This window comes from Triturus cristatus, chromosome 4_1 (genome assembly GCF_964204655.1).
Source record: "Triturus cristatus chromosome 4_1, aTriCri1.1, whole genome shotgun sequence".
Taxonomy (NCBI): domain Eukaryota; kingdom Metazoa; phylum Chordata; class Amphibia; order Caudata; family Salamandridae; genus Triturus; species Triturus cristatus.
Window position 1 is genome coordinate 885,178,713 of NC_140585.1, and position 13,679 is coordinate 885,192,391.

Below are 13,679 nucleotides of genomic sequence, written 5' to 3' on the forward strand. Positions count from 1 at the left end.
AAACAATACCGAAGTATGGGTGAGGATTTTGCGTCGAAAAGATGATCGGTAACGACACCAAACTGGAGCGCGATGAACACATCAGAGCCCGATGGCGGAAAAAAAAAACAAGTGGATTCCCATGCGCAAGATTATCCAAAGGAGGAGCCACCTATCCCGTGACTTCCAAAGACTTTCCAGGACAACAACAAAGTGCAAACATCCGGGCCCAACACCAGATGGCGATCTATGCATAGTGTGTGATCTACAGCTCATATGCCTCGAACATAATGTTATCATTTTATTTCGTCCTCTTGCTGCGGCAGCTTGCGTGAGGGGGCGGGCAGGAGAGCAGAGGAGGAGGGTACAACACTCCTAAGTGCGCAGTAACGGTTTGGTTGGCCCTCTCCATGCAGGCTGCATTACAGTCTGAGTGGAGAACATGCCTACCCCTCCAGCCCCTGGCTGAGCGCCGTGTCACGGCACTCAGACCAATCACAACGCTGCACTGGCCGGCCATCCGGGAGGCAAGTGATATTTAGGTCTCGTCTGACCCAGCGCATGCGCTGGTCTGGCTAGACTTTTAGTGAGGGCTCGAAAAATGCTACCAAGGCCAGCCTAGAGCTACAGTGCGAGTGCGCGCGCTTCGGAGCAGAGGTAGCATATGGCAAACCTCATCATGCTCATTAAGCGCCCGAGATCACTTTCACTTTTGCCCGCGATCACTTTCGCGGCGCCCCTTCGATGTTCTCGTTCAAAGAACATCAAACATCAAAGAACATGTTGTGTTTTGCTGCGCCCGTTTGACTTACAATGTGCTTTCTCTTTCCAGAAACTCGATGTGTGTGTTCCTTTATTTTGAGATGCTGTTAGTATTACTGTCACACACACAACCACAACCATACACAACCACACGCACAACCACACACACGCACAACCACACACACAACCACACCAAGCATTGGCATAGCCAAAAGGTCTCGCCTTTGGGACCTTATAAGTGTTTAGCCACGCAACAGTTGATGTGGTTGCACCAAGGATATTGTGCTGCATAACTAAATACTTAGGTCCCAAAAGCAAGACCTATTGGCTATGCCAAAGCTTGTTACACAAGTGTTAAGTAAACATGTGTGGTGTGTGCCAAGTGGCAGCTTTACAGATATCTGCTAAAAGGAACTTTCCCAAGAAGGCCAGAGTGGTGCAATTCTTATGTGATAAATGTGCGTCTGGTGGGCACAGGCAGTGTACACTTGGCTTTGGCACAGCAGGTTCGAATGCATTCACCAATCAGCCCAGATTATGCCGAACACATTCAAGTTCCAAACAGAGACTAGAAGCAATCATGAAGGTACGACTCTTGAAGCCCTCCATGAAGGCCATAGCAACCGGAGTTTTAAAAATCGATGAATGCTCAGTTTTGCTCATATGCTGCAACTGCAGTTCAATGTAAACAGATGGGGGTATATGCCAATCCATCTTTCTGCAAATGTAAAGATAGCAGATAATGTCCATACTACTTTAACTCGTTTTATGTGCTTGTGCAGTAATGAGAAAACTGGTTCTACCTAGCTGGTTAACAGAGGCAAGTGGTGGGTTTATGCACCTCAAGCAGAATTTGCATACACTCCTTAAGGAATTGAGGTAACCAAACTCTAGGAACTCAGGGGCCAGATCACTAGGTTTTAGTCGTATACCCAAGCTGACCCCAATGCAGAGTGAGAAGGTCTAGCCTGAGTGGCAGTTTGTTGTGTGGGCTCACCAACATCTACAGGAACGCAGATTAATGGAGCTGCATGGCCAACGTTGGTGCCTCCAAGATGAGGGTCATAGACACTTATGTAATTTTTCGCAACACATTCAGGTTAAGAGGGAGGGGAAGAAAATCGTAAACACATATCCAGACCCAGTTAATCTATCGTGCATTGCCAAGACTGTAGGTGTTGGTTTCCGGAAACAAGGGTTTGGCATTTTGGGTCACTGGGGGAGTGGGTTTAAGAGAAAATAGATTGTCAGAGTACCAAACTGATGGTCTATAAACCCACTGAAAGACGTACATTTGAAGGGCGTGAGGGCTCAACTCCCATTCATGGATTTACGGATGCATCCTGCATAGCAGGTCCGCAAACGTGCTGTCCACCCCTTCAAGGGGTCTGCAAAGTTCCTAGGCGAATGCAGGCAGTGGGCATCAACGTGTACCCTCTGATGTTGGATGCACCTGAAGAAAGTTCTGAGGGCTAGACGGAGGGCCAAGAGCTTCAGGTAGTGAATATGGCATCTCTGATATTGTGATGTCCAGCTACCCTGAAGTTGTGTGCTTGAGGTGAGCTCCCCACCCCATGAATAGTCGCCGGAGTATGGAAAGATGCGAATGGTGTTTGAGCATATGCGCCGCCTCCATCGCCAAATGCTTTGTTAACACTTGGAGCTGTAGTTACTCTGAAGGTGAAAACCTGGTAGCGCTTCCACTTTCTACGAAGAGCAAGTACGGGAGATGCACTTCATGTATGGGATGTGAAAGTGGTCTTTCACGTCCATCCACTGACATGAAGCCCTCTCACAGGAGCAGTGGGATGACGTCCTGCATGGTGGTCCTATGGAAGTTCTTCCACAGGATGTATTGATTTAATGGGCTGAGTTCTAAGCTCGGTAGTGGGGACATGTCCTTCTTGGGTATTAAGAAGCAGATGGAGTACATTCTTTGGGCACTCGCTCTTACCCTGACAGGCCTGGAGGTGGGTAGGGGGTTGGTGGAGGCCTTTCGATGGAATGAAGGGAATAGATGTGTTTTCAGCTTTTTCCTGAATAATAGGTAGCAATCAGTAATTCGAAGTTCAGATGGGAGTTTGTTTCAAGATTTTGCCGCCAGATGTGAAAAAGAGCGGCCCCCTACTCTAGACTTTAATATATGTTTGGTGGTTGCCCTGGCCTGATGGCATGATCGCAGATTCCGGTTGGGAAGATAAAACTGGACTCTGCCTTGGAGAATTTTAGGTTCGGCATGACACAGTAATTTAAACGTGGCCCTTTTTCTCATAGGGAGCCAGTGTAGGGTATTCATGCACTCCGAGGCGGAGCTATACTTCTTCGTATTGCATAATGCATTAGCAGCCATTCTGGACTAACTGGAGTCGAGAGAACAGGCAATCCGCCATGCCGACAAAAAGAGCATTCCCATAATCCAGCCTGCTAAGACAGTGCCTGGACCAGGGTCTTTCTGCACTCCAGCGGAATCCACTGGAATGTTCTCTTTAGCATTTTTAGAATAGCAAAACTTTTCCCGCAGAGTGCATGAACATTATTCTGCATGGTGAGTGTTATCCACGAGAATTCCCAGGTTTTTTGCCACTTGTTTGGGAGCTGGGGGGTTTACCCAAGGTAGAGGGCCACCAAGTTGTGTTCCAAACTTGTTGGGCACCCCCAAACAATAGAATTTCCGACTTGTCTTCATTTAATGTCAGACAGTGGTCCGACATCCATGCTGCCATTTCTGTAAGGCAGCTGATAAGTCTTGTCCTAGTGTCATCTTGTCCATCTAGAGTAACCATCAGCTGGGTATCATCTGCATAGGAGCATATATTATGCCCCACTTTCCACATATTTTTGCCAAAGAGGACATGTAAATATTGAAAAGAGCGGGGCTCAGTGATGCACCCTGTGGTACGCCATATTTAATAGGAGATGGGGTGGAAGAGAAAGTACCCAGCTGTATGGTTTGCGTTCGATTGGTCCAAAATGAATGGAGCCATTGTAGAGCTTTGGAGTGTATGCCCTTGGTGGATAGTGTTTTCAGCAAGAGATTGTGTGCAACAGTATCAAACGCTGCAGACAGGTCCAATAAGATCAGTGCAACAGCTTTGCCCTGATCTGCCACACATCTGATGTTGTCCAATACTGCTAGGAGTGTTGTCTCTTATTATACTATTATTAGTTCTGAAGCCCGTCTGGGAAATATTCAGAAGTTCATTGGCTTCAAGATACTGAGTTAACTGTCTATTCACTAATGTCTCCATTACTTTAGACAAATAGGGTAGTTGAGATATGGGACGGTAGATGACTGGGTCATGGACGTCAGTGCCTGCATTTTTTAACAAAGGAACTACTGTAGCATTTTTCCTGATCTCTGGAAATACAGCAGTGCACAATGATTAAAGACTTGGGTAACATGGGGGAAAATGATTGGGGCAATCCGAGAAAAAAAATATAATGGGGGCAGGGGTCTAATGGGGATCCTGATTTAACTTCCATTATGGTTTTTGTTTGGTGAATGGACCGAAACTATCACGGTGGACCGGTGTGTTCGGTTCTGAATTAAAAAAAATCCTTTTTTAAATCGTCAGGTGGCTGCTTAACATAAAAAGGAGGTATAGATCCCCTCGATCTTGTCCACAAAGAACTTACGAATCGTCTTGCAGCCCTCATGCGACGGAGTCAGGGTTTGCAACATACTGGCTGGATTACAAAGCTCTTTCACAATTTTATATAATTCTTTGGACGAGACGCTATTCAAAGCCACGCGATTGGAGAAGTAGGTCTTTTTTGCAATGTTGTAACTTTTCATTTCACCCTTATATGACTGTCTATGTCTGTTGTAGACATCCTCCCATTTATGCTCAAGAATTTCACATTTTCTTTTCAGTATCTTGAGATCCAAGGAGTGCCATTTTTAGGTCTCGCCTAGCTATTGCGTAGCCATCGCTAGGAGAGACTCTAGTAAGGGGCTCCCAAAAGTGGATTGCATGGCGAGCACGCACACAATCACATGCATCGTGCCGCCATGCAAACCGTTTGGGAAAGCGCTTCAGCCCACTGGCGCGTGCACTGGCGACGGGCGTGCGGTTACGCGCACAATGACGAGCAGAGGCGCCATATGGCTTTCCTCTCTAGTCATGGTGCGCACACATTGCACACCACTCGCCAGCCAGCCTGCTTTCACTTTTGCGCCTCAATGCTCCTCCGCTCCCCCACCACAGAGCGCGTCTCGCGGCCGCGCGTGTCTTTTTGTTGCTTGTTACTTTGCCCTGACCCAATCTCCCTCAATGACAGCAATTTCCTTGAGCCAATGCCGAGTCTTTCATGTGCTAGCGGGTCACACATTTTTTCAATCACAGCCTCTAGCAAAGGTTCCACCACACGGACTTTGTCCTAAGTGTTCCTGCCAACACTCCATCTTCAGCAAACAAATCCTTCCCGGTCGGACCTCTATGTCGTTCAGTCCAATCAGGTTTTTTTTTGTCTCAGATACAGGCTGTCGAAGTGGATGCTTGTTCTAAGAAACAAAAATAAAAGTTCCTGATGCAGCAGAATTTTCTCCTTGTGTATTAGGGACATTTCTTCAGTTTTAGCTTTTGATTGGCAGAGTTTGAGGATGCTGCGTCCTGTAACTGATCATTTCACCCATTACCCCAAAATAAATTTTTGAGTTCTATTACTTAATAGATGTAGAAGATTTGTGCATAACATCCCACACATAAATATGACAATGCATTAGGTCTGCAAATACATCGAAATGATGCAATTGACTGCCTAATAGCCTCAGGCTCTGATTAAATGTAGCTAAGTGCGTGGCTGCAGAGAAGATTGCATCCGTTTAAATGGATGTATGTGCACAGAAACTAGATTAAACAAGCATTGGCATAGCCAATAGCTCTCGCTTTTGGGACCTTATAAGTGTTTAGCCATGCAACAGTTGCATAACTAAATACTTATAAGGTCCCAAAAGCGAGACCTATTGGCTATGCCAATGCTTGTTCTGATTTGATTCTAGCCGGATGCTTATTTCTCATTTGGGGGCACAGAAGTCAAGGGTGTTAACAATTTTATCATGAAGATTATCTGCACTCAACCCTCCTACTATTAATTCGGGGTCATCACAGTCCCTGGAATTAAAATGCCGCTCGAATTTCTCCGGAGTAACCTGCCTTCAAGCCCTCTTTACTGCTGCGACCGGAATTTGAGAACGGGATGGCTTCTTTGGAAGACTCAGGATAAAGGTAATCAGAGAGTGGTCTGTCCAAAGTAAAGGTCTAATTTCATTTATAACAATCGACTCCATGTCGGAAAAAAACCAAGTCCAGGGTGTGTCCAGCGATATGGGTGGATTCGCCTACCCGTTTTAACTGCAGACTCTCCATATCACTACTAAGGTGTTTAGTTGTACAATCATTTGTATCCTCGTAATGGACATTAAAATCACCTAGGTAACTCATATTTCAGACGTGCAGGAAACAGCTGGGTAAGAATCTGGGTGCTAAAGTCTGCCCTGTAGCCAGGAGGGTTATAGATGATCGCTCCTCCAAATAGGGTGTAAGAGTCCTTCTGAATTTCAAACACTAGTATCTCATGTTTCCCTAGCCGGATCACAGGCAACATGAAGGCTGGTATAGCAATCCTTAAAAAGTATGGCTACACCCCCTCCTCTCCCGGCCACTCTATCCTGTTTCAAGATTTTATAACCCATAGGCAGGGCAGTGGCTATATCAGGAGTATTTTTGGGATCCAGCCACGTTTCTGTAATGAATACAAAGTGGGGCTGTGTTTCCTTTAATAGATACCAGATTTCTATTGAATGCTTTGCCATTGATCTGGCATTAAAGTAGATGCATTTTATATGGAGCTCATTGTCGATGGGGGTTTCAAGTGCTAAACTACGAGATGTGTTGCTACACCAATTACAATTTAGACATGAGAAAGGGCCCTGGGTGATATATGGAGAGGCTTGGACACATTGCATTGAAATGTGTGGGAAACAATCAGCAATATTCAATAGTTCCTCCCTAGAATACCCGTGCTCGTCTTGCGAACAAATAGTGGGAGATGCAGGGTCTTTGGCCCCTGGCCCCGGCCGGACGCAGCGCGCGACCGCTGTGCATCCATTCCATGTGGGTTAAGTAGCGCGGTGGCGGAATAGCTAGTTCGCTCACCACCGGAAATGGGTGTTCCTTCTGGCTCAGCCCACCGGAAACTGCCTAGTGATCACCCTGCCCTCCGCACAATCAGCACACAGCTGCGGCGGACCGGGGTGTGATCAAGTGCAAAAAATCAAGGTATGTGCGAACACAACGTTAGAAAATATGCCCCCCTCCACCCCCCAGTGTACAGCTGACAATAGTTAAAGGAATCGGTAGCTTTAAAGTATTAAATGAAACAAAGTTTAAAAGCGATTACAAAAACAATTCTAAAAGCAGCGCCGTTTTAAAGACGCCAGCAGGGCTTGCTCAGTCCTTGGTCACTAATAGTCACAACACTCTTTACAGGACCAGGAAGGCCTGGCAGGAAGACCTGGGTCCACTTGACGGAGACAACTGGATGAAGGCTCTTGAATCCCCGCACGGTGCGGCACGCCTTCGACTTCTACAATTCAAATACCTCCACAGGGTTTACTTTACACGCTACAGGCTTTGGCGCGCTGGGATGATTGAGTCTCCCTTGTGCCTGCGGATTGGCTGAGGGCACCTTCCTCCACACATGGGACAGTACTGCCCTATCGCGGTTTTGGCGTGGGGTAATGGCCTGCCCCTCCGAGGTCTTGGGGTGGGATGTTCTACGGTCTCCGCGTTTAACTATGCTTCACATTACCGATGGGATCAGAGGTAATAGATACAAAAGGCACTTGCTATTTCTGGAGCTTACCTTGGCTAAGTGCGACTTTGGCATGACTTGGAAGGCGACTTTCCCGCCATCAGTTGGGGCATGGAAGCGAGTCCTTGATTTCTCCATGGGCTGGAAAGTCCGATTTTTAAGGCACGGGGTTGTCCCCAGAAACACCCGAAAATGCAGAAGCAGTTGGCTGATTATCGAGGTCTATGTCTTGAACCTATCCCCCTGGCACTACGTACTGATGATTTGCCGTGAAGATCCAAAGTTGGGTATGCGCACTGAGACCAATTGTACTTATACTAATTTATCGCGATTGGAGTCAAGATCTAATATTGTTTACATGGAAATTGCGACACTGCTGTTCTTTGTTTATAATGTTTACTTTCATTTGATTTAGTCCTATGTATCCCCATTTTCCTCAACAAATCTATTGTAAAAAGTTGTCATCTTTACTAATGACATATTATGTATATGATGTATTGCCCTTAACCTTCCTGGGCTCACTTTGCCTGTACAAAAGGGGGTGGTGATGGACGGAGCATCAGAACCAATCAAACGCTCCCACCCAGTCAACAGATCTGGGTTTAATCCATCACCGTTCTTTAGCCCACTCTGCCACCCCAGTTCAGACATGGCCATATGCAAATCAGTCTGACCCTGTGCCTCATGGGAAAAGTCCAGCCCGAACTGCCAAGCCATGCTTTCCCTGGACCGGAAACAAGCTTCCTAGGACCGGTTTCTGGCATTTCAGCCGTCTTCAGTCAGGCTTGCTTGAATCCGCAAGCAAGCCTGGCTGAAGACTTACCAAACCAAATCAAAATGGACCAGAAAAAGTAATGCAATTATAATCTAAAGGTGTAGACACGGAAAAACAAAATGTATTTTTCAGCCAAAGATAGAAAACAGGCATTCTCAGCCGAAACGGTAGAGGTGGTGGTGGATCAGATGAATCTAAAGAGAAATCATCAAAGTCGATGGCAGCTCTTCAGGTTTCGTAGAACTGGGAGATGATTTGATCTGTGGTACATTGATGTAAACAGGATTAGTGTCATGCTTCTGAATTTTTAAATCTGTTTCTGTACTAGTTGAGTTTATAGTAGTAGTTGAAGTAAATGGTAGAAGGGATAACTTCATTGTGGTTTACTGTGATCTCATTGGAGAGGTGTCACTTCATCAGTAATTAAACCTTTCATCCGAAATTCCTGAATGGTAGTGAGAGGAGGCAGGTAACTACCCAGGAGCCCACATGGCTTACTGTTGAGAATCGGCCACATAGTGTGATTTGATCAGATCAATAGAGACAAATCTCTTGTTTTTGCAGCCGGCAGGAGTAGTACAGTTCTGGTACCTTCAACAGGCAGGACAGGTACAGGTGCTCTGTAGGATGGCCCACATTTGCTCTAGTGCAAAATATTATCCCTGACCAGATCCCCAATCTTCAGGATCCAGCTAGGTTTTGTTGGTACTTCCTTCACTTCCCCAGTGGTGGTGCGTTTTATTTGGACATTGCTTTGTTCATCACAGAAACTGTTCAGTTCCTGTAAAACAGCCAGACATTTGTTTAAACCAAATGGCGTTTCCGCCGCCATTGTGCTGGGACTATCGAGCTCTGGAACCCAAGTTTTTACCCGTAACAGGATTTCATAGTGAGCCCGACCACCCAGGGATTTTCTAGGCAGATTGTCGAGTGCCCTTTGGACCCCATATAGATGATGGACCCAACTGCAGCCTCAGCCTAGTACACTAGCTGTTAAAGACGGCTTTAAGTCCCAGTTTTTCCTTTCCAGAACCGCATTTCCCATGACCTCTTTGTAAGCCTTAGAGCCAAATTCCGGACTTTGGTCGGAATTTAATGTGCCAACTACGTATGTCCCGATAAAGACTCGCAGATCCTTTATAACAACTCTGGTGTCAGCTGACCATTGATGCCATACCCACAGGAATCGAGAGCAGGAATCCATTGCTACCAGGATATACCTGTACGCTCTGATGAAAAAGGCCCGCAATGTTCCACATAAACACAAGCCAGAGGAAGGTTAGAAATCAGTAGAGGTGTCTGTGGTGGACGTGCCATGGTGGATCCCTTCATCTGTTGGTGGATGTCGCATTGAAGGACAAAGTCCTTAGTCTGTTTGTAAAGACCAGACCACCAGTAACATTGCTGCAATAATGAAATTGTGGCAGCCACTCCGGTGTGTGCTTAAGCAAGACCCTCACAGCTAGAATTAATCCTAACCTGCGGTCTGAATTTGGTATTACTCTATCCTTCCCTTCAGTAATGTGAGCAAATGTTTTGTGCATCTAACTTGTAGGAGTTCTTAAGTGGAAATCCTTTCAGCAAGTGGGTTTTGTTGCGTGTAGTGTTGACAGCCACCATGAGGTCTGTGTCTATCCTCTACCTTGAACAAGTTATTGCAATGACTGCAGCAGTTTACACTGTTGCTGCCTCATCCGCCATGCCCAAGTCCAGATCCATCAGATAGGGTAATTTGACCTATTTCTAGAAGATCTATTCTGGGTGACATGGTATACAAGGGAAAAACTAAAAAAAAAAAAAAAAAAGATTGATAGACATCCTGGGGGCATCTGAATAATGTGTGAAATCTAGGTGTTGAGCCCACCAAGGGTCTGTATAATAAGCCATATAAAGAAGCCACTGTCTAGTTTCAGAGGAAAGCGAACCAGTCTGCTGTAATATCCATCAAATCAGCCGTTGGTTACAATATTTCAGCCTACCCCCAGAATGACATCTGCCTGGGTTTCTTGAAATAGCTCTTCAATGGCCAGCCTTTAAGAGATTTTTTTTTCATAAGAATCAGGTTAGGGTTGTATAGGGGAATCAACCGTGTATGTACACCATCCCTGCTGGACAGTGAAGGCGAACAGTCAACAATTATTTCTGTATCATTATTTAACATTACTCCCAGTTTTATTTAGTCATCAAGCAAAGTATTATTAGGAAACCATTGAGATTTGAGCCTGTTCCAGCCCCTCAGCAAGTCTACCTCCTGCAGCAAACATACCTCCCGTTTGGGGAAATGCAACTGGTTCAGAATGACTGGGTGATTTGTCAGAGTTTAGGCCTCCAATAGCTTGCTTGCCCTCAACAATAGGAACAGTTAGAGTTTCTTAAAGCAGACCGTCTCGAAATTGCACAAATCCCAGCTCTCGACCGCCGTAACCAACGTATGGACAACTAAGTACGAGTGCAAATACTTTAAATAGCCTAATCTGTGTCTAAGTGAGGGAGAGGGTAAGCATCTCCGGAGAGGAAATAAGGGGCTGATCATCTTCCACTAAGCCCAGCCGATATAAAACAAACCATGTTTTCTGCCCTTCAGTGTAAAGGCCAGGACACTCTGTAAATGGGCAGTTCAACTGCTACTAGCTCTGAGAATAGAGAGGGTAGAGGTGGTGAGGGCAATTGTGGATGTTCTTCGTGATAATTCCAGCATGAATGCACAGGATGACCAACCACCTGAGAACCTCTTTGTTGAAACCACAATACAGGCCAGCTGGAAGTGGCAAGTCAGAGTGATCATCTGTAGGATTTTTCTAGACTGGCGTATGATGTGTGCATGACTTCCTAAGAGGAGCTAGAGCTCTTCATTTTATTAGGCACCTTATGTTCCTTCTTGATGGTAGCTGCAGTAAGTTTGCAGGTTCATAGACGTATTTTATTGGCGACCTTTTGGCTTGCACACATTGTAGCGTGCAAGTTGATTTCTCAGACTTGTAGAGCGCTTGCTCTCCAGAAATCTGCTTGTTCCAATGGCACAATCTGTTTTGTATAATTCTGCCACTGAGCATCCTTGGATCTGAATGCGCAATTCAGTCCAGCGATGCTTCCAAAGGCTCTGGATGGGAGCAGATTCCAACAGGCCAGAGCAGAGGTCAGAAAAGAAATGTTGCACAGCCACTATCTTCAATACATACATCACCCCCCCCCCCTCCCATCTGCCACTTAAACGTTAGATTATCAACATTTGTATAGCACATATCTGCCATTAGTACGGACCTCATACAGCTATGAGTTTAGAGTAATGATTTCCCAGATGGCTGCATGTTTACCTGGAGAAAAGCATCCAAGGGACCATATGATAGATATATTACATTTTCCATGAAAGCTTAAAGGTCATTTTAAATTTAGAAATCCGGACAAGATGGTCGCGCAAACTAACATTATGTACCTTGGAATCTGCAGCCTGATCTGTTAAATCAAAGACCGTTTCCCTACGGAAGTCAGGAGCGCTCCTAGGTGTTTGTTGGGAGCACAAACTTTTTCAGCAAGATTGTTGTAAGCTAGAGGAATGGAGGTAAGCAGCACATTGTGCAGCAGCAACCATTCCTAGTAATCAGCAGTCCTATTTCCATCTCGATTTCTAGCCTCTGAACAGAGAGTAGGCCAGAAATACTGTCATTTAACACTTGCACCAATCTACACTATACCAAGAAAAGAAAACCTGCAGTCATGAAACTGATACAGTGGTCTGAACACTGAACTAGGTCCAGAACTTTAAAGAACTTACATTCCAACAGTTTGATCTACCTACGTAAGCTATCCCTTCTTCATAGTCTGAACACGGACCAGACAAAAGGCACAAAGAGGCGTGCAAGTTGCAATACAATTATTTCATCTGGGATAGAAAGTTGATAAAAAATAATAAAAGACTTACAGGGGTAACAGCAGCACAGTGAAAATAAGCTGGCTCTGGCATTTTCGCAGGCAGCTTCACCCACTGGAAGGTCTGCAGGCTCAGCTTCCAAAGATCGCCCAGGATCTCATCACCATTGTAGCCACCGCAAATGAACACATCTGAAAGCATTGAGAAGTGTACAAATGTATATATAAATATGAAGCCATTCATCCTAAGATGGTTATTGCTTGATTGACAATTGTATGTAGGTGTGCATGAACCAATGAAAGACTGATAACTCACAATCATTGACTGATGGACGAGACCGATCTTATTACGCTGGGGCATAAACAATGTTCTTAACATAACATATGAAGTGGTTATATGCCAACCACTAGACACCACCTGTTACAAACTTACATATCTAGAAATGTATCTTTCTACAGGGCCCACCACCAATATGGGCATTCTGCCAACATACATGTACTTCAATAAAACTCATGCCAAGACAAATAATTCCACAGGTGACTGGACACTAGTTCAAGTTTGTAAGCAGGACAAGTGACTGCAGTGTGAACTTCACAAAGACAAAAGGACTCCTCCAGAAAAATTCGACAGACAGCAGCATTGTTACCTTATATATGACCAAGAAGGCATTATGTACAACCAAAAAAAGTATTTACCATAAAAATGTCCTCAGTTTTCTTTTGTTCTTGGAATGCTAGCAACTTGTTTATGCCTATTCCAATGGTTGTTTGTTAAAGCTTTTGTTTGAGGGGGCATAAACAATCGGAGAGTGAAAGTTGGGAACTAGTACCTGTATTATAACACTAGGAGCGGCCAGACGCTAGGGGAGAATCAACAGATGCCAGATTCCAAGAGCAGGCTGAGGTTGTGCTGAGGGATGCTGAGGTGGTGGGGGTGATTGGTGCGGAGACGATGCGGAGGTGATGCTGAAGGATACTCAGGTCTTGCTGAGTGATGATGATGTGGTGGTGTACCAGTGCAAAGGCGATGCGGAGTGATACTGATGTGGTGATGATGTGGCCCGAGTGAGGCCAGTGGTGGCCCTGAGTGAGGCTGTGGTGGCGCTGAGTTCGTTACACTGTGCTTAAAAACTTGTGTAAGGGGAGCTAATTTCCTTGTGAAGCGCTATAATGCCCTTAGTTCAAGTTTGGGCTATAATTATGCGGGACAGGCAAGCGGATGTGGCCTAATGTAATGAATCGGACAATATCAGGTGAAAGCACAACGTATTCACAGCTCAGGGAGTGCTTCTTCTTATGACACATCTAATATCACAACTGTTGCGGCTAGGGCTGTGGATGTTAGAACTGGGTAACTAGATTAGAATCTCAGCTCAGGAGCAGCATCTTGGGATTCCGTGCAAATCGCTTCGTTACACTGTGCTCAAAAACTGTTGTGTAAGGGGAGCCGATTTCCGTGTGAAGCACTATAATGCCCTTG

At 45.4% G+C, this 13,679-nt stretch overlaps 1 protein-coding gene across 2 annotated transcripts in view; it reads right to left on the bottom strand.

Moving 5' to 3' along the window:
• KLHDC10 (kelch domain containing 10) overlaps nt 1-13,679 on the bottom strand; it is a 225,336-nt gene that overhangs the window by 25,076 nt on the left and 186,581 nt on the right. For both annotated transcript variants that reach the window (XM_085653627.1, XM_085653626.1), the window contains one exon: nt 12,252-12,391. In XM_085653627.1, coding sequence (XP_085509753.1) covers nt 12,252-12,391 — 140 coding nt within the window. The remainder of the gene's footprint in view (nt 1-12,251; nt 12,392-13,679) is intronic.